General features: G+C 43.2%; 1 protein-coding gene and 1 pseudogene across 1 annotated transcript; one reads left to right on the top strand and one right to left on the bottom strand.

The window, feature by feature from the left end:
• Positions 1-3,221: 3,221 nt before the first annotated feature.
• On the top strand, positions 3,222-4,126 carry LOC125380965 (UDP-glucuronosyltransferase 2B17-like). Its single transcript, XM_048396754.1, is given in 4 exon segments — positions 3,222-3,506; positions 3,683-3,791; positions 3,794-3,891; positions 3,893-4,126. Coding segments are annotated over 4 exon segments (726 nt in total).
• Positions 4,127-4,692: 566 nt separating this feature from the next.
• The window catches only part of LOC124121035, a 20,049-nt pseudogene continuing 3,118 nt past the window's right edge, over positions 4,693-21,623 (bottom strand).

The following is a 21,623-nucleotide window of genomic DNA, read 5'->3' as shown; positions in this document are numbered from 1 at the left end:
AATCTGTTCTTACCTTAATCTTGGAATAGGTGACGAGTTACATTTCATGTTAAATTGCCCTAACCTAAATGTCCTCGGAAATCGATATTTTCTAAAATATTATCATTGCAAATATCCTTCAACTGAAAAATATATATCACTAATGTCTATACCAAATAAATTAGATTATATTTTTAACTTTTCTTTAAATATGTTATTGAAAAGATGCCCAGAGAATATCTTGATTCAAACTGAATAAATCTAGACTTGCGTGGGAATTTTGTGATATGTTACTTTCAAGGTCCGTATGAGAGACAAAGAGATTGATGTGGTTGGGGTTTTTTTTGGTTTGGTTTGTTGTTTTACGCCGCACTCAGCAATATTCGAGCTATATTCGGCGGTCTGTAAAATAATCGAGTCTGAACCAGACAATCCAGTGATTGATATCATGAGCATCGATCCACGCAATTAGGATGGATGACCTGCATCAACCAAGTCAGCGAGGCTGACCACCCGATCCCGTTAGTCGCCTTTTGCGATTGATGTTGCGTCGGTAGTGGAGCGATCGTGCCAGTGGGCCGACAGTCAGTCAAAGATAAATTCGAATCCCGGACTTGATAATTACACAAATAATCTTCGAATGGCGATGTGCCAGATGGGTAGAGGTGTGAACGTCAAGTTACAATGCATATGTTTCCGTCGAAAGGCAATGGAAATCTCCGTAACGAGAGGTGTACAAATAGTTTGATTAAATGAGATAGTCGTGATGGTAGTGACGGCAGTTATAAACGCCTTTCATTCAGACGGGATCAGAGTGCAAACCATCCTCGAATATCTGGATTATTTTATCTCCGATCTATGTCGGTAAGTACCCTGGACCCATTCGCCTCCATAGCCTCCTTTCTAAAGTAACGTCACCGCCTCCATCATTCCTATCCGGACAAACCGTTGACTGAAAGCGTGACCAACGATCCACGCCGTCGGTCACGACGACACATACACCACCGATGACAAGCTGAACTACTTTTGTCAGCTCTTAAGACAAGCATCACGTGGGTTCGTGGGGACCTATTCAGCCCCGGAATCCCTGAGGAGTCCGAAGGAATCTGATTATTGTCGGCTCATAGGTCGCATTAGTCATTTCGGGCAGCTAAGGGCGGAATCGGAACTAGTACCGTTGAGGTGACGTATCAAAACCGCTTACGGAATTTAAGTGAGTGATTGAAGGCGGTTTTACGAAGCATTTGGCAATATTCCAGCAATATCACGGCGGGGGACACCAGAAATGGGTTTCACACAGTGTACCCATGTGGGGATTCGAACCCGGACCTTCGGTGTGGCGAGCGAACGCTTTAACCACTAGGCTACCCCACCGTCCCTGACGGATGTGGAATCACGACCTTTAGCAGTGAGTTTGATACTCTTATCTTACCATATGTCTCTTATCTTCTCTCTGTGTTGTAGTGGATAGAGCGTTTCTGCCTGAAGAGCTGTTTGGCTCGATTGCCTGGCTGCGTCAAAGCAAAATACTGTAAATGATGGAACTTGTTGTTACCCCGCCTGGCGCTCGACATTAAGGAGATAAAGACTGATCAGTATAATGTGTCTGAGTGGGGTATCCATGTTGAATATGCGGCAAAATATCTCAATGGGCTAGCACTACAGAAGTGAATTGTCTAGACCGCGACGTTGAACCCCTTTTCACCTCAACTCATCTTAAGAATACACTGAGTCAGCACCAGATTTTGAGAACTTTATGCGGCGTGATGTGGCGATGCAGAAACAGAGATAGTGATATTACATGAATTCATGACCCTCGTTCCTTGAATATCCCAGTGTATGCTGACGTGGTCCTCCATACCGCCACCAGGTATCGCTCGTACCCCATTAACTGAATGAGCGATGTACGAGCGCCACGTGACGGCACTCCGAACAGTATCCTGAACAAGTGAGTGAGTGAGTGAGTTGGGTTTAACTCCGCTTTTAACAGTATTCCAGTTATATCACGGCGTGTCAGCTTAATGTGGGAGGAAAGCCCGAAGTGATGCAGGGCTCAGACCTTTACCACTTCGGTGAAACCCACAAGCATGGGTATGGTGCTGGCAAACCTAGAAACATAATCGGGGCGAACCGGGATTCGAACCCACAATCATAGGTTTCTGGCATGCCCAAGGGACATAACTCTGCACAGCGAATCGCGACGCCTTAGACGACTGGGCCACCCGTGCCCCCTATCCTGAACTAAGCAGAAACACTCCATTATTGTTCTCTTTTCGGGGGGCACGGACGGTTCAGTCGTCCTTGGCGCCGCAGTTCACTGTGCAGAGTTTGCGTTCCCATGCGAGCAAGAAACCTATGATTGTGGGTTCGAATCCCACATTCGCTCTGGTTTGTCTGCTCCAAATCCGTGTTCGTGAGATTCACCAAAGTGGAAAACAACTCATACCTACATCATATACTTCCACATCAAACTAACGCACCGCGATATATGCCACTCAATAGAAGTTAGGTCCACCTAATTCTTTTATATACCATAGTTAATCTGTCATGGTATGATTTGAAAAGATCGGCTGGACCTTAACTTCTTTTGAGTAGTATCACTGAAATACTGATCAAACTGAGAACTCACTCACTCATTCTATTTGCTATATTTTGCTACAGACAACCTCGACATCACTGTTATCGGGATGGGACCAGGAACCGGATGTGTCCTTCTGTTTCTGGGTTGTGTAACGAACCTTGAAGCCGCCAATATCCTGTTTCTATTTTTTACGTTATAAGTCACATCAGGGGCCACAGAGCTAGTCTCGCGTGGTCACGTGGTATGGAATGCTCTTCCAACCGAACTGGCCAATCACAAGGGAATGCAGTTACCGGCCGTCAATATTCGAAAGTAAGAGTCCGTAGATAACTACACCATAGAAGGGAAGCTAGTCGACCGTGTCATTACTGCTTACCTCAATGAAACCAGCGCACCGCCACCATTCGAGGTAGGGATGCAAGTATGTGACGGGAAGGACGACAAGATATTTAATGCTATGTACAATCTACATTTCGATTTGATTATATCTGACATTATTCCTATGCCAATACACCTGACCCTAATGGCATATAAGTTGGACATGCCGTTTCGTCTTCGTGGGGGCAACGTTCGAACCCCTTGCTAGCCTTTATCCCCACCGCACTTCCGCATCCAATCTTTGCATTACCAATAGGCATGGACTTTTGGACACGTGTTGCAAATGCAAATTTTAACCGTGCATGTGTACGTGTACGACATCTTCTTCTACGTATGCGTCGTAACTTACGCCCCAGAGAAGCCGTGCATCTCTATGGAATCTCTGACAAAAGCCTGGCTATGGCTCATTGATCAGAAACGACTCATAAACTACAAGAGCGCCATCTTGCCAAATGTGAACCAGATCGGATCTCTGTACGCGGTTGCACCTGAACCCCTTCCTGACAAATACAAAAAGGTCATGGACGGAGCGAAAGAGGGCGTGGTCATTGTTTCCCTCGGAAGTAATGTGAATGTCCAGACGTAATTTCCAGGAGACAACTGGAGTCATTCTCTAAATCGACTATAAATACATCTTCAAAATAGATAAGAAAGTAAATTTGGGAACCAATGTTTTGTTAACTGACTCGATGCCGCAGTCTGATCTTATCGCCCACCCGAACACCAAATTGTTGTGATGGTCAGAACGAGGCTTTCTTGCACGGAGTTCCCATGATTGGTGTTCCCATGTTTGCTGAACAGCCCTATAATGCCAAGAAGTTCAGTGACTTTGGTTTCGGTATCACGATGGATTTGAAAACTTTTCTGTAGATGACTTGGTATCCAACATCAATGAGGTCATACAGAATTCTTCCTACTCACAGAAAATCAAGAAAGCGACAAAAGTGAGGATGCCGCAGGGAAAGATGTCTCAAAGATGAAGCTGTTTACTGGATAGAACACGTACTCAAATATGGCGGCGCACATCTGAGGTCATATTGCCAGGACATGCCGTTGTATCAGTATTTGTGTCTGGACGTCATCGGGCTTCTTCTGTTCATCCTCCATGTGTGTATATTCCTTATTGGAAGTCGTTTTGCTTCTGTTGAAGAAGAACTGAACTGTTCAGAAGCCAAAAGCAAAACGTGAATAAATACTTGCCATTCCTGTTTTATTTCTTCACGCAAAACACCCTGGCCTGACAACAGTTTGAAGTATGAACGTTAAATCTGTAACTACTCAACACACGGTGAGCTTAGGTTATGTAAGGAAGCCACCCTTAAATGTTCTTGGTGTGTGCGTGCGTGCGTGCGTGAGCGTGCGTGTGTGTGTGCGTGCGTTCGTGCGGTTGCATATGTGGTGAAAGGATGGAGTGGTTCTTAGAGACATGAAACCTTTGGGTAGGATAGGTGCGATATTTCCCTTTATAAGTTTTTTTTTGTTTGGTTCGATCCCCGGCCGCGTCATACCAAACGACGTTAAAAGATACTTGTTGTTACCCTGTCTGGCGCTCGGCATTAAGGGGCTTAACAAGGACTGGTCGGCTCGGAGTCAGTATACTGTTTCTGAGTGGGATATTCATGTTAAACTGCGGCATGGTATCTCAGTGTGCTAGCGCTATAAATCGGCATCACGTGCATGCACGTCGCTATATAAGTGCAATAATCTGGGATGCTGACAAACCTAGAAACATTATGGGGGCGCACCGGAAATGCGAACCCACAATCACAGGTTTCTGGCCTACCAAGGGACGCAACTCTGCACAGCGAATCGCGGCGCCTTAGACGACTGGGCCAGCCGTGCACCCTCCTGTGCTCAAAATCACTCACTCACTCATATTAACATTTATGTGAACAGTGCTGTTGTTTTGGTATTATTGTGTTATTATATGCTGCTGACAACGATTTGGTATACCATCAAACAATCATGTTATCGTGTTTCTCGGGGGCATAAAACAGTGTGCAAACTTTCATGATCAATCCAAAACAATCATATATTTATGTACAGCATTATCAGTTTCATCGTTGTCATGAAAACAGAATGTCCGCCTTGGACTGGAATGTTCAGTGTCTGTGTTTGGCGAACACCCACAGTCCTTCAGTCGACTTCATTACGCCGGCATACCTTCGTCCGGCTTTGTAGCTCGTATCTGCCTCTAACTTGTATCTGAAAAGCCAAACAAACATTCGTACTCATTACTGTTTTGGCAATGGAGCCCGCCCGGAGAGCGGAAGGTCCGTGGTTCGATCCCCGGCCGCGTCATACCAAAAGACGTTAAAAGATGGTACTTGTTGTTACCCTGTCTGGCGCTCGGCATTAAGGGGATAAAACAAGGACTGGTCGGCTCGGAGTAGGTATACTGTGTCTGAGTGGGGTATTCATGTTAAACTGCGCCATGGTATCTCAGTGGGCTAGCACTATAAACTGGCATCAGTCCAGACTAGTACAAGCAGCCACACATGCACGTCGCTATATAAGTGCAATTATCTTGAACGCGACGTTAAACCCAATTTCACCTCACCTCACCTTTAGCAATGGAAACTAGATTGAATGGACATGTGGATCAACTTGTCCACCTAATTTAAATTTATTTTGAAATGGACTGTTGCTCAAACATTATAATAACAGAACGATCTTTTAAATTTGTAAAGTTGAAATCATATTTAATAAATCATTAAAGAAATTATACCTTTGAAGAATTCTTCCAAGCATGACCTTTTCCTCATGTAAGGCGAAATGTTGTCCGATACAGTTTCTGAAAAGGAAACACAAACATGAGCAATGTCACAGTCTCAAACACTGTATCATATCCTCACCTATATTCGTGAGGGTTAAATATACTGAACGGCAAAAGATAGTTTGTTTTTCATGTAATTGGAAATTGAAAGAATTGTTGTTAAATTTGTTTATGTTTATTTAACTATCACTCATTCCTGCAATTTGTAAAAACTCATCAGTGGCTGGGTATTTTATGTAAAAGTAAGTTGGTTCAACGAAGACTAAGGGTAAGAAAGGAATTTGCAACCACATGACCCCAACACCGTGTAATGTTGTAATGTTGAAAATGTATGCCGAAAAAAGCAAATTTATTTATTTTCAGATTTAATATTTCGAAGATACCCATAAGCAGGTTTTTTTATGCGAATTTTTTCTTATTTATTTTATAAGTTTTAAATTATTATTTTTTAAATAGAATTATGTAGAAGTTTTCTTTGAGTGCTCACTAAGCACACGCAGAGTTCATTTCTTGGATACAATGTCGCTAATTTGAGATATTGTTGATTGAAAGTAAATAAATGATAAAATCATCTGAGAGCTATAGTTTCTTTAGCTCCTCAGTTCAGGGCCAGTGGGAATTAAGTATCAGAACTTGATTCTGACAAATACTAAAGTTCTAGATAGTTCTTATATGTAATACTTCATAATGTTTCTACACACTTAAGCCGCCTCCGTGGCCTAGGGGTAGAGCGTCCGCCCGGAGAGCGGAAGGTCCGGGGTTCAATCCCAGACCGCGTCATACCAAAAGACATTAAAAGATGGTACTTGTTGTTACCCTGTCTGGCGCTCGGCATTAAGGGGCTAAAACAAGGACTGGTCGGCTCGGAGTCAGTATACTGTGTCTGAGTGGGGTCTTCATGTTAAACTGCGGCATGGTATCTCAGTGAGCTAGCACTATAAATCGGCATCAGTCCGGACTAGTACAAGCAGCCACACAAACACATACACGTACATGCACGTCGCTATATAAGTGCAATAATCTCGGACGCGACGTTAAACCCCATTCACCTCACCTACACACTTAAAATCTGCTTCCTGGAAAACATGGAAGAACATATAGCAGCATAACCGAGGGCTATCACACATTGAACACATGTTTATACTATAGTCGGAATCGAATAATGGAATCTGCTTTTAGCAGAGATTTCTTATGGTTATGTGAAGGGTTTTGACTTAATACGCGGAGGTATCGACCATATCCCGTAAGATGATATTACGCGACAAAATAAACACAATTAATAACTTCTTTGATATAATGTAATAATAAATACGTTTTGGTTCAGATCTTCATGTCAAGCAAGACTCGACAATACTACATGTTTCACTACCAACTACAGCGTTAGAACCAACCATTACCTTGAGCTTCCTGGCTACCCAGGCGGAAAAGGTGACTGAGGCGACTAACGGGACCGGGTGGTCAGGCTCGCTCGCTGACTTGGTTGATCCAATTGAGTGGATCGATGCTCATGATATCAATCACTGGATTGTCTGGTCCAGACTCGATTATTTACAGACCGCCGTCATATAGCTGTACTATTGCTGAGTGCGGCGTTAAACAACAAACAAACAAACAAAACCTAAGCTTGGCACACCAAACACAGCTGTGGCATCACCGAAGGCCATAAAAGTTATCCTAACCCGACAAAGAGACTGGATTGACACACCAACTGCAGATGTAGTATTAACACGGGACATAAGGTTATCCCAACCCGACAAAGAGAATGCTTGACACACCAACTGCAGCTGTAGTATTAACACGGGACATAAGGTTATCCTAACCCGACAAAGGGAATGGTTGACAGAACTGCAGATGTAGTATTAACATGGGACATAAGGTTATCCTAACCCGAAAAAGAGAATGCTTGAGACACCAACTGCAGCTGTAGTATTAACATGGGGCATAAGGTTATCCTAACCCGACAAAGAGAATGCTTGACACACTAACTGCAGCTGTAGTATTAACATGGGGCATAAGGTTATCCTAACCCGACAAAGAGAATGCTTGACGCACCAACTGCAGCTGTAGTATTAACATGGGGCATAAGGTTATCCTAACCCGACAAAGAGAATGGTTGACACACCAACTGCAGCTGTAGTATTAACATGGGGCATAAGGTTATCCTAACCCGACAAAGAGAATGTTTGACACACCAACTGCAGCAGTAGTATTGACATGGGACATAAGGTTATCCTAACCCGACAAAGAGAATGGTTGACACACCAACTGCAGCTGTAGTATTAACATGGGGCATAAGGTTATCCTAACCTGACAAAGAGAATGCTTGACACACCAACTGCAGCTGTGGTATTAACATGGGGCATAAGGTTATCCTAACCCGACAAAGAGAATGGTTGACACACCAACTCCAGCTGTAGTATTGACATGGAAAACATGGAAGAACATATAGCAGCATAACCGAGGGCTGTCACACATTGAACACATGTTTATACTATAGTCGGAATCGAATAATGGAATCTGCTTTTAGCAGAGATTTCTTATGGTTATGTGAAGGGTTTTGACTTAATACGCGGAGGTATCGACCATATCCCGTAAGATGATATTTCGCGACAAAATAAACACAATTAATAACTTCTTTGATATAATGTAATAATAAATACGTTTTGGTTCAGATCTTCATGTCAAGCAAGACTCGATAATACTACATGTTTCACTACCAACTACAGCGTTAGAACCAACCATTACCTTGAGCTTCCTGGCTACCCAGGCGGAAAAGGTGACTGAGGCGACTAACGGGACCGGGTGGTCAGGCTCGCTCGCTGACTTGGTTGATCCAATTGAGTGGATCGATGCTCATGATATCAATCACTGGATTGTCTGGTCCAGACTCGATTATTTACAGACCGCCGTCATATAGCTGTACTATTGCTGAGTGCGGCGTTAAACAACAAACAAACAAACAAAACCTAAGCTTGGCACACCAAACACAGCTGTGGCATCACCGAAGGCCATAAAAGTTATCCTAACCCGACAAAGAGACTGGATTGACACACCAACTGCAGATGTAGTATTAACACGGGACATAAGGTTATCCCAACCCGACAAAGAGAATGCTTGACACACCAACTGCAGCTGTAGTATTAACACGGGACATAAGGTTATCCTAACCCGACAAAGGGAATGGTTGACAGAACTGCAGATGTAGTATTAACATGGGACATAAGGTTATCCTAACCCGAAAAAGAGAATGCTTGAGACACCAACTGCAGCTGTAGTATTAACATGGGGCATAAGGTTATCCTAACCCGACAAAGAGAATGCTTGACACACTAACTGCAGCTGTAGTATTAACATGGGGCATAAGGTTATCCTAACCCGACAAAGAGAATGCTTGACACACCAACTGCAGCTGTAGTATTGACATGGGACATAAGGTTATCCTAATCCGACAAAGAGAATGGTTGACACACCAACTGCAGCTGTAGTATTGACATGGGACATAAGGTTATCCTAACCCGACACAGAGAATGGTTGACGCACCAACTGCAGCTGTAGTATTAACATGGGGCATAAGGTTATCCTAACCCGACAAAGAGAATGGTTGACACACCAACTGCAGATGTAGTATTAACATGGGGCATAAGGTTATCCTAACCCGACAAAGAGAATGCTTGACGCACCAACTGCAGCTGTAGTATTGACATGGGACATAAGGTTATCCTAACCCGACAAAGAGAATGCTTGACACACCAACTGCAGCTGTAGTATTAACATGGGGCATAAGGTTATCCTAACCTGACAAAGAGAATGCTTGACACACCAACTGCAGCTGTAGTATTAACATGGGGCATAAGGTTATCCTAACCCGACAAAGAGAATGGTTGACACACCAACTGCAGCTGTAGTATTGACATGGGACATAAGGTTATCCTAACCCGACAAAGAGAATGGTTGACACACCAACTGCAGCTGTAGTATTACCGTTTACCACTCAGTTATCCTTAACCTTAAGAGAGACTGGCTTGATACTCCAACTGCAGCTGTAATTTTGTCGTAGGCTACCAGGTGAAGATCCGAGTTAGAATAGGTCTTCAGCAACCCTTGTTTACCCTTAAAGGCGACTATGCCTTTTCGTAAGAGGCGACTAACGGGATCGACAGGTCAGGTTCGCTGACTTGGTTGATGCATGTCCTGGAATCCCAATGGCGTAGATCGATGCTCATGATGTCAATCACTGGATTATCTGTTCAAGACCCGATTATTTACAGACCGCCGTCATATATCTGGCATATTGCTCGACAGCGTTAAACAACACACTAGGTTGTCCTACCCCAGCAGAAAGACTGTCTTGTAACACAACTACAGTTATAGTATTTCCGTGGGCCACTAGATTATCCTAACCCAGCTGAGAGACTGTCTTGACAGTGATGTAGTATTACCGTGGGCCAGCTGAGAAGGGGATGTATGCGTAGGTGTCCTTCTTCTGGATGTTCTCGGGCAGAAACCGATCGGGATCATACACATCCGGGTCCTCCCACACATCCGGGTTGTGATGAAGATTCCATATCATCATTGCGACGAGTGTTCCTACTGGGAACACCTTCCCGTCAATGTCCATGGGATTCTCCAGTTTCCGACTGATGAACGGAACGGGCGAGTGGAACCTCATCCCTTCCTTCAGACATCGCGTCAGATACTCCATCTTGGGGATGTCATCCCTAATAACATATACATGTTTCATGAACCTTCAACTTACTCAAACCTCACCAACCCAATCGGCGAACATATTAACATATACAGGCTCATCGTTTTCGGAAGTATGATCTAATATTGGCACTCCGACTTGCTCGTAAGGACTTTGAACAAACGAGGTTTCACATTAATAAACAGCAGCTTTCGAAATACCCCTTCCCTTGCTGCAAATCACTAACGACGTAAAGAATCAGGCCATTCCACTAATTTAGTGTGGTTAACCTGTGACTTATTCAAACCACATAGCCACGTTTCTGTTAACAACAGCACCTAACGCTTAGGCCTTCTGTGAAAACCAGTAACTAGATGATGTACCCGGTCAGATGATGTGCCCTACCAGGTGATCTACATGTCCCCTACAAAACGAGCAAATGTGCCCAAATTATGGGCCCTACCATGTGACGTGCCCTACCAGGTGATGTGCCCTACACGTGATGTGCCCTACCAGGTGATGTGCTTGGACTCTCTTCCTTCCAGCAGTGTGTCCAGTTCCTCCTGTATCCGGGTCTGGAACTCGGGTTTGGAGGCCATGGTGAACAGCGTCCATGATATCCCACTGGTCGTTGTGTCGTGACCTTTACAACAATGGAATATAGCCTTGAAATAAAAGTTCTTCAGAAGAGTAGCACCAGATTCATCCTATAACTGGACCATCATACTCTTTTATCTCCAGGACTCACATTTCGGTAATCCTACACTAACCCACTGGATCTATTCACGTGGTTCTTGCACACACACATTACCCGCCCTTGATTTCGCTGCAAAGTATATGTAACGGACCAATCAGAATACGAGTTACAAACCAGCCCCAATATTGGGTTGTCGATATCAACATCATGGCGGTCAGTCCCATTGATTACGACATAGTTTGCGATAAATTCAACATTGAAAAACTGACTGACAGGAAAAAGAAAGCCCTGAAAATTCTTTTCCTAGGAAAGGATATCTTCATGTCCATTAAAACTGGCGGTGGCTTAGGTTTCAAGGCAATACGAGTTACCTCCCTGAAACATTTTCTTGTTCCTCATCTCAACGTTTGATTGGTCGGTAAAATGTGAATGAAAATAAGGGCAGGTAATTTAAGGTCGCGAAAAACAGGGGTGAGTGTAGGTTTTCCGAAATGCGATCTCTGGAGATATAGAGGATGCCGGACCATGTCATTCGTAACAAAGGTGTATATTTGTTGTACATTTGACGAAGACTGCTTGACATAGCAGCAGATTTCTGCATCTTATACGCCGGTTTAGACCACGCCGACTGATAATTCTTGCCACCCATCTCTTCAGTACACAGCTACTCTACATGTTCCGCTCATGAAGTAAAAGCCAGGACTCCGATTTCATTTCACAACATAACTAATATATCCCAATATTCCACATCCTGAATGATTATATACTGAAATTACGTAATTAATTACTATAATTGTTAAAAGCTAAAAAGACTTATCATACAAAGGTCTTGAATGTACTTGCTAAATAAAATGTTATTCTAACGTATTTCAGAACCTGAATGGTAACTTCATTGATCCACATCACATTTTTTTCTTCAAGCAGTACAATGAACATTGGATAATTTGAACAATGAAACAATTAAATAACATATTTGAAACACATACATGTGTATGAAACAAATACATGCGATACGTTCCAGAATGAACCAGACATGTTACCGTTTCCTGAAACCACGTCATGTTTTGTAAAGATTTGGACGGGAATATGCTCTCGATCGATGTCTTGTGGAAACTTATGTCATTTGCAAGACATTATAAGATTTCTAACGATTCACGACGTATTTCCTGATAACATTAGCGTTTCTGGAGGCGGAAACATCAAAGTACTTGCAGAGGACAAATTAAATTCCACGTGCAGATTTCCTTTTAAAACCTTAGCCTACCCCGAACATACGTGTGAAATATTCCTTCCGTATTTATATTAAGGGCAATGGTGTGGTACCGTGGCTGGTCAGAATCTCTGTGAAATGTCAGATCCCCATCTCCAAGAAACAATATGTGTATTTAGACGAGAAGGCATTTTTAAGGAAAATTAAATACGCTTAACCATTTAGTTGAGAACGAACCATATAGTACTTTCAAATCTATCTATGACTAGAGAGCTACCAGTGATGTTTTTATACACCTTCGCGCCCTACATTAGTTGCCAGATGAACACGCTATCCCTTGCAACTCTTGTTCTTACAAATACCCTGTCCATGTTAATAGGTTAACCTAGTTTTAAACGATACAATACATTAAGTGGTAGAGTTTTGTTATGAAATAGGATTTCTTCTGTATATGATTACATATTAAATAAGCATAGACAATTGGGGCAAAAGCAAACACTTAGAGCTATTTAACAAGTCTATAAATTTCGGTTCGGTTGGAAAAATTAATAGTAATATTTTTTAAGAAATTAATTTTTAGCATAGAATAAACTGGACATACGACAAGGACAAGGAACGTGATACTGATGTTGAATGGTATCTAAGTTACATAGCTGGCATTTTCTGTCTTTTATTAAAAGTTTATCGACCAGTTCCAAGGAATATATCGTGCGATGAAAATCGGAACCTTGTTATTTAAATATATGGTTTCAGAAATTTACGGTATAGACATTTCCTTGATCAAGATAGAGATGAGACCATTTCTGCAAGGATACATATTTTAACCTAGGTGTGATAGATTTAATAAATTCAGTTGGAAATTTTAAGTGTTGTTCACACCAAACACAGCCAAAGCTATCGCTGTAGAATAATTGCTTTACGTCAGTTATCCAATAACCATTGTTATTATAAAGAATGATGAATTTAAAACATTTCTTAGGGAATCTATATGAGGACATTTAGTGTATGAATATATATACACTGGGAAAATTCCGCATTCTCTTTAGACCGTAACACTTGGTGTATTTACCTGATTGAGCCCCCAAACTCTGATTGTATGTCATATCTCCGAGAATATAAATATTCCTAAAAATACCTTTGAAAATAGTGCTGAACACCTTTACAAATAGTGTTTGAACCTATGCTAACATGCATGATCCATAACAGATGGCTCTTAACGTATAACCTAATACATGTGTAAGACGCAGTAGTCTCTAGATTGTTCACCTTTGTAAGACCAATTTTCATTATGTGCAAGCTTTCAATCATTCATAAAAAAACAATGACCATGTTTGAGTAAGGACAACGACATATTTCACAGATCTGTCTCAGACAGTTACCTCGACATACAGAGACCATACCTTCAAAGAGAAACGTGTCGACTTCATTCCTGATCTCCAGCGGCGTGAGGCCCTTGCCATCAGCATCTCGGGCAGTCAGCAGGACGTCCAAGAAGTCGAGGTAGCGGGTCTTGGGGGGTCCATCTCTCTCCTGCATAGACACAGTACAATATGACACACACGGGACAATGTTACACACACAGTACAATGTTACATACACAGTACACTGCTACATTCACAGTACAATGTTACACACACAACACAATGTTACATACACAGCACAATGTAACACACATGGGACAATGTTACACACACAGTACAATGTTACACACACAGTACAATGTTACATACACAGTACACTGCTACATTCACAGTACAATGTTACACACACAACACAATGTTACATACACAGCACAATGTAACACACATGGGACAATGTTACACACACAGCACAATGTTACACACACAGCACAATGTAACACACATGGGACAATGTTACACACACAGTACAAAGTTACATAGACAGTACAATGCTACATACACATTACAATGTTAAACACACAGCACAATGTTACATACACAGCACAATGTTACACACACAGCACAATGTTACACACAGTACAATGTTACACCCAGAGTACAATGTTACATAGACAGTACAATGTTACACACACAGTACAATGTTACACACAGAGTTCAATGTTACACACACAGCACAATGTAACACACAGTACAATGTTACACCCAGAGTACAATGTTACATAGACAGTACAATGTTACACACACAGTACAATGTTACACACAGAGTTCAATGTTACACACACAGTACAATGTTACCTAGACAATACAATGTTACATACACAGTACAATGTTACACACACAGCACAATGTTACACACACAGCACAATGTTACACACACAGTACAATGTTACACACACAACACAATGTTACACACACGGTGCAATGTTACACACACAGTGCAATGTTACACACACAGTACAATGTTACATACAAAGTACAATGCTACACACACAACACAATGTTACACACACAGTACAATCTTACACACACAGTACAATGTTACACACACAACACAATGTAACACACAGAGTACAATGTTATACACACATCACAATGTTACACACACAGTACAATGTTACACACACAGTACAATGTTACACATACAACACAATGTTACACATACTGTACAATCTTATACACACAGTACAATGTTACACACATACAGTACAATGTTACACACACAGTACAATCTTACATACACAGCACAATGTTTCGCACACAGTACAATGTTACACACACAGTACAATGTTACATACACAGTACAATGTTACACACAGTACAATGTTACACACACAGCACAATGTTACACACACAGTACAATGTTACACACACAGTACAATGTTACACACAGTACAATGTTACACACACAGCACAATGTTACACACAGTACAATGTTACACACACAGCACAATGTTACACACAGTTCAATGTTACACACACAGTACAATATAACACACACAGTACAATGTTTCGCACACAGTACAATGTTACACACACAGTACAATGTTACATACACAGTACAATGTTACACACAGTACAATGTTACACACACAGCACAATGTTACACACACAGTACAATGTTACACATACAGTACAATGTTACACACAGTACAATGTTACACACACAGCACAATGTGACACACAGTACAATGTTACACACACAGCACAATGTTACACACAGTACAATGTTACACACACAGTACAATGTTAAACACACAGTACAATATAACACACACAGTACAATGTTACACACAGTTCAATGTTACACACACAGCACAATGTTACACACACAGTACAACGTTACACACACAGTACAACGTTACACACACAGTACAATGTTACACACACAGCACAATGTTACACACACAGTACAACGTTACACACACAGCACAATGTTACACACACAGTACAACGTTACACACACATCACAATGTTACACACACAGTACAATGTAACACACAGTACAATGTGACACACACAGTACAATGTAACACACAGTACAATGTGACACACACAGTACAATGTTACACACACAGCACAATGTTATACACACAGTACAATGTTACACACACAATACAATGTTACACACACAGTTCAATGTTACACACACAGTACATTATTATAGGAGACCTATTCTGCCCCTGAATCACCTTGGGCATTACTCTGTGAAATGAATTATATAAATTGTTTATCAAGTTAGACACTGACCAAGGTCCGTCGCCTCTTGTCGATGATGTCTTCCGCCCAGCGATGTACAAAGTCACACTGCTTCTTAAACTTCTTCCCCTCGGACGAGTTCTAAAAGATGAAGTCAAACTGGTGCGATTGGTTGCTGAAAACAGAAGTCTTTAATCATCCTCGACGGTATTACTTCTTTAACCTCAAGTGAAGCCAATTATAATATAGCCTGTTCTCCTGACTATCTTACAAAGGGGACATTAGATACGGGCTTTCTCAAATCTTTATTTATGTTGCAATTTTTAACAGTATACCCCTGACCTGTTTCTGCCGTACACCCTACAGTTTGAATTTATTTAGAGGAGGAGCATTTTATCTTGACAGGTATAATGCAAACTTTTCTACTACCACGTCTTGTATAATAGTGAAATATTTCACATTGGAGGCACTGGAAACTTCTATGTGATAAAAAATCGAAATAATTAATTTCTGCGTAAATACACTTAAAAAACATTTACGTATTTCATATTGAGCAAACGTCATACATTTCTCTAGACAACGTTTCATTGTTACTCTATTGCAAATAACCATAATACGTTAAAAGATGGTACTTGTTGTTACCCTGCCTGCCACTCGGCATTGAGGTGATAAAACAAGGACTGGCCGGCTCGGAATCAGTATACTGTGTCTGAGTGGGGTATCCATGTCAAACTGCGGCATTTTATACAAACACACACGCAGTGCATGTCGCTATATACGAGCAATAATTCTGAACTCGACGTTAACCCCCCATTCCACCTCACTACACCATATTGCTAATAGTCTGATTCTGTGCGAATAGTCCAATGCCAGTACACTTACAAGAGTCGGCCTGAAGCCAGCACGAGTAAGTCATTCACTGCGTTGACATATGGGTGTCTTTTCCTGAAAAATAAATACGTATACAGCTCATACCGACTGTTAAATGACTCAGTGCATGTACGTACAATTCATGATATCACCGTAAAGATTTTCTGAAGCTGATAACTAGCTATAACTTAACCCGTGTTGCTGTCTGTCTAATTCCATGTACTCACCCCTGTTGCTGTCTGTCACATTCCCCGTACTCATCCCTGTAGCTGTCTGTCACATTCCCCGTACTCACCCCTGTTGCTGTCTGTTACATTCCCCGCACTCATCCCTGTAGCTGTCTGTCACATTCCCCATACTCCCCCTGTTGCTGCCTGTCCCATTCCCCGCACTCACCCCTGTTGCTGTCTACCACATTCCCCGTACTCCCCCTGTTGCTGCCTGTCACATTCCCCGCACTCACCCCTGTTGTTGTCTGTCACATTGCCCGTACTCACCCCTGTTGCTGCCTGTCACATTCCCCGCACTCACCCCTGTTGTTGTCTGTCACATTGCCCGTACTCACCCCTGTTGCTGACTGTCACATTCCCCGCACTCACCCCTGTTGTTGTCTGTCACATTGCCCGTACTCACCCCTGTTGCTGCCTGTCACATTCCCCGCACTCACCCCTGTTGTTGTCTGTCACATTGCCCGTACTCACCCCTGTTGCTGCCTGTCACATTCCCCGCACTCACCCCTGTTGCTGCCTGTCACATTGCCCGTACTCACCCCTGTTGCTGACTGTCACATTCCCCGTACTCACCCCTGTTGCTGCCTGTCACATTCCCCGCACTCACCCCTGTTGTTGTCTGTCACATTCCCCGTACTCCCCCTGTTCCTGTCTGTCACATTCCCCGCACTCACCCCTGTTGCTGTCTACCACATTCCCCGTACTCCCCCTGTTGCTGTCTACCACATTCCCCGTACTCACCCCTGTTGCTGTCTACCACATTCCCCATACTCCCCCTGTTGCTGCCTGTCACATTCCCCGTACTCACCCATGTTGTTGTCTATCACATTCCCCGTACTCACCCCTGTTGCTGTCTGTCACATTCCCCCTACTCACCCCTGTTGCTGTCTGTCACATTCCCCGTACTCACCCCTGTTGTTGTCTATCACATTCCCCGTACTCACCCCTGTTGCTGTCTGTCACATTCCCCGTACTCACCCCTGTTGCTGTCTGTCACATTCCCCATACTCACCCCTGTTGCTGTCTGTCACATTCCCCATACTCACCCATGTTGTTGTCTATCACATTCCCCGTACTCACCCCTGTTGCTGTCTGTCACATTCCCCGTACTCACCCCTGTTGCTGTCTGTCACATTCCCCGTACTCACCCCTGTTGCTGTCTGTCACATTCCCAATTTTCACCCCTGTGGCTGTCTGTCACATTCCCCGTACTCACCCCTGTTGCTGACTGTCACATTCCCCGTACTCATCCCTGTTGCTGCCTGTCACATTACCCGTACTCACCCCTATGGCTGTCTGCCACATTCCCCGTACTCACCCCTGTTGCTGTCTGTCACATTACCCGTACTCACCCCTATGGCTGTCTGCCACATTCCCCGTACTCATCCCTGTTGCTGCCTGTCACATTCCCCGTACTCATCCCTGTTGCTGTCTGTCACATTCCCCGTACTCACCCCTATGGCTGTCTGCCACATTCCCCGTACTCACCCCTGTTGCTGTCTGTCACATTACCCGTCCTCACCCCTGTTGATGTCTGTCACATTCCACGTACTCACCCCTGTTGCTGTCTCTCACATTCCCCGTACTCACCCCTGGTGCTGCCTGTCACATTCCCCGTACTCACCCCTGTTGCTGTCTGCCACATTCCCCGTACCCACCCCTGTTGCTGTCTGTCACATTCCCCGCACTCACCCCTGTTCCTGCCTGTCACATTCCCCGTACTCACCCCTGTTGCTGTCTGTCACATTCCCCGTACTCACCCCTGTTCCTGCCTGTCACATTCCCCGTACTCAACCCTGTGGCTGTCTGTCACATTACCCGTCCTCATCCCTGTTGCTGTCTGTCACATTCCCCTTACTCACCCCTGTGGCTGTCTGTCACATTCCCCGTACTCACCCCTGTGGCTGTCTGTCACATTACCCGTACTCACCCCTGTTGCTGTCTGTCACATTCCCCGTACTCAACCCTGTTGCTGTCTGTCACATTACCCGTACTCACCCCTGTTCCTGCCTGTCACATTCCCAGTACTCAACCCTGTTCCTGTCTGCCACATTCCCCGTACTCACCCCTGTTGCTGTCTGTCACATTCCCCGTATCCACCCCTGTGGCTGTCTGTCACATTCCCCGTACTCACCCCTGTGGCTGTCTGTCACATTCCCCGTACTCACCCCTTTGGCTGTCTGTTACATTCCCCGTACTCACCCCTGTTGCTGGCCGTACATTCCCCGTACACACCCCTGTGGCTGTCTGTCACATTCCCCGTACTCACCCCTGTTCCTGTCTGCCACATTCCCCGTACTCACCCCTGTTGCTGAATGTTTTCCTCGACAGACATGGCGCACCTCAACAGGATATCAAATGTACACAGACTGATCATGTTGAATAACTCAAAGCTGGTGCCTTCCTTCACGTGATTGTCAATCTTCACCTGTTAAACAAATGTTGATACGTGAAAATTCTCTTTGAGTGTATGAGTTCGCTTTAACTTCGGTGTCAGTTTTTTCACGACGTGACATCTAGATGTGGGGGGAAGCCTGAAGTGATGCAGGTCTTAGATGTGTAGACATTCGTGAAACCCGGTTTTAATCGCTAATGGGGCCTTTACACAGGATGGCGACCTTTGTGCCTCCCGTGTGCGACCATAAAATTTGCCAGGACGTCGTTGGAGGCTCAAAGGAGGCAGAATGGCTGCCTAGGTCGTTCAAATGTAGTACACAGGAGGTTCAGGCATCGCCATTAATGCCATGGTCGCCGTCGATGTTCAAAACAGTTGCACAAAGGTCGCCGAGGAGGTTGGTTGCTCGAAGGTGGCCCAGTGGAGGCACAAGGGAGGCACAAGCATTGCCGCTGTTGCAGAATGAAGGCACAGTGGTCGCTCAATGGTCGCTAGGTAACAGATGCGTTCTGCTGAAATATTTTCCCGCAAATCATGGGCGACGCTTCTGCCTCCCTTGGGCGATCAACAGCGTGCATTGAACGATGACTTTGGCGACCACCATGCCTCCATTCAGTGACCACGACAACCCTTGAGATACCATGGAAATGCTTCTGCATCTTTTCTGCCTCCTTTGAGCTACCTGCAGTGCCTCCTCAGCCTGCCTATAGAGGGCGTGTATCTGCAGTGTTTCATTGTGATTGCAGACGCTGAACAACTCGAGCACTTACTGCTGAACAACTGCTGAAGCAGGTACATAGAAACATGATTTTCTGGGTTTAGGCGACCATTGAGCTCAAAGGTGGCACAAAGGTCGCATATTTATCAAGGTCAGGAGGCCTATTTTGCTGTGCATCACACGATTTTAAACATAGCCTTCGATTAAGTTGACCATAAGAAGATGTTATACGTGTTGTTGAAGAAATGGTGCCATGGAAATATGAACAACGTTTTATGTTGTTTATATTCAGGTTTGTGTAAAAACAAATATAGTGGAGGCGGAATCCTTCTCATTACTTCTGGAGTCCGACAGGGATGTGACTTCAGCCCTATGTTATTTAGCTTTTTTATAAATGAACTTGCCAGTGTTATTTAAAAGTCAAGTAAACGTGGTGTATTTGTAAAACCATTAATTGAAGATATTATTTTGTTACTTTTCCTTACTGTTACTGTGTTAAAGCAACAACGTGGGAATGCAAATATCGATTAAACACATATTATTTATTTATTATTTAGAAATGGTTGTGTAATTCCTATACATGAAAAATGGTAACATTTAGGCTTCAATATGTTTTGTTTCATGAATATCTGGGCCTATTGTTTTCAACACGGTTAAATTGGTCCTTGGCATGTAAAAATTGGCATCACATTTAAACTTCGAAAGCTGTTAATTCAATTTATTATTTGTTCCAAAAGAATATGAATATTACATCCACAGCATGTACATTTTATTATTTTGAAAATGTACCAATTTTATTATATGGTGAGGAGAGTTTGAGTACCATGTACTTTGAATCTATTGAAAAGGTACAAACTGAATATTTTAAAAAGTTCCCTTCATTTCGAAAATTTACAAGGGAATATTTGAGGAAGTTGGCCGTTGCAATATACTTGTGCATAGTAGAATGTAGGAAGTTACTAACGATGGTATGTAAATTCTATCCACGCCAATGTTATTATGTCACTTAAAAAAAACAATTGGGTCTCCAATTAAAGGTATATGCTATTTAGTTGTGGATTTTCTTGTCTTGGAGGACATTTTTTTATCAAGAATGGCACGAAACTATTTCGTCTGAAAATACCTAATGCAATTTCATCTACCAATTGCAACCTTGGAATTATCTAAGTGACATTGTTGAAGGCATGTACTTCCAATACTAGACTTACCATCATGGTGTCAATGGCGTTGTTAGAGACCTCGACGTAAGGTTTGAGGATGTCGAAGTGGAAGGCGGGGGTGAGGAGGCGGCGAGATCGGTACCAGCGTTGTCCCCCCGCAATCAGGAGACCCTCCCCAAGCCAAGGCACCAATGATTCATACATGCTTCCAAATCCCCTGTTCTTTGGCGCTATGCAATTGCAAAGGTGAAGGTCAAAACTCCTCCAAGCATAGGTTCACTGATTACGAAATCGATTTATGTTTTGAAAGCTGACTGAAACACACTTG

This window comes from Haliotis rufescens, unplaced genomic scaffold, assembly GCF_023055435.1.
Source record: "Haliotis rufescens isolate VD_foot unplaced genomic scaffold, xgHalRufe1.0.p SCAF_16, whole genome shotgun sequence".
Lineage (NCBI taxonomy): Eukaryota > Metazoa > Mollusca > Gastropoda > Lepetellida > Haliotidae > Haliotis > Haliotis rufescens.
This window is presented reverse-complemented; position numbering and strand designations above follow the sequence as displayed.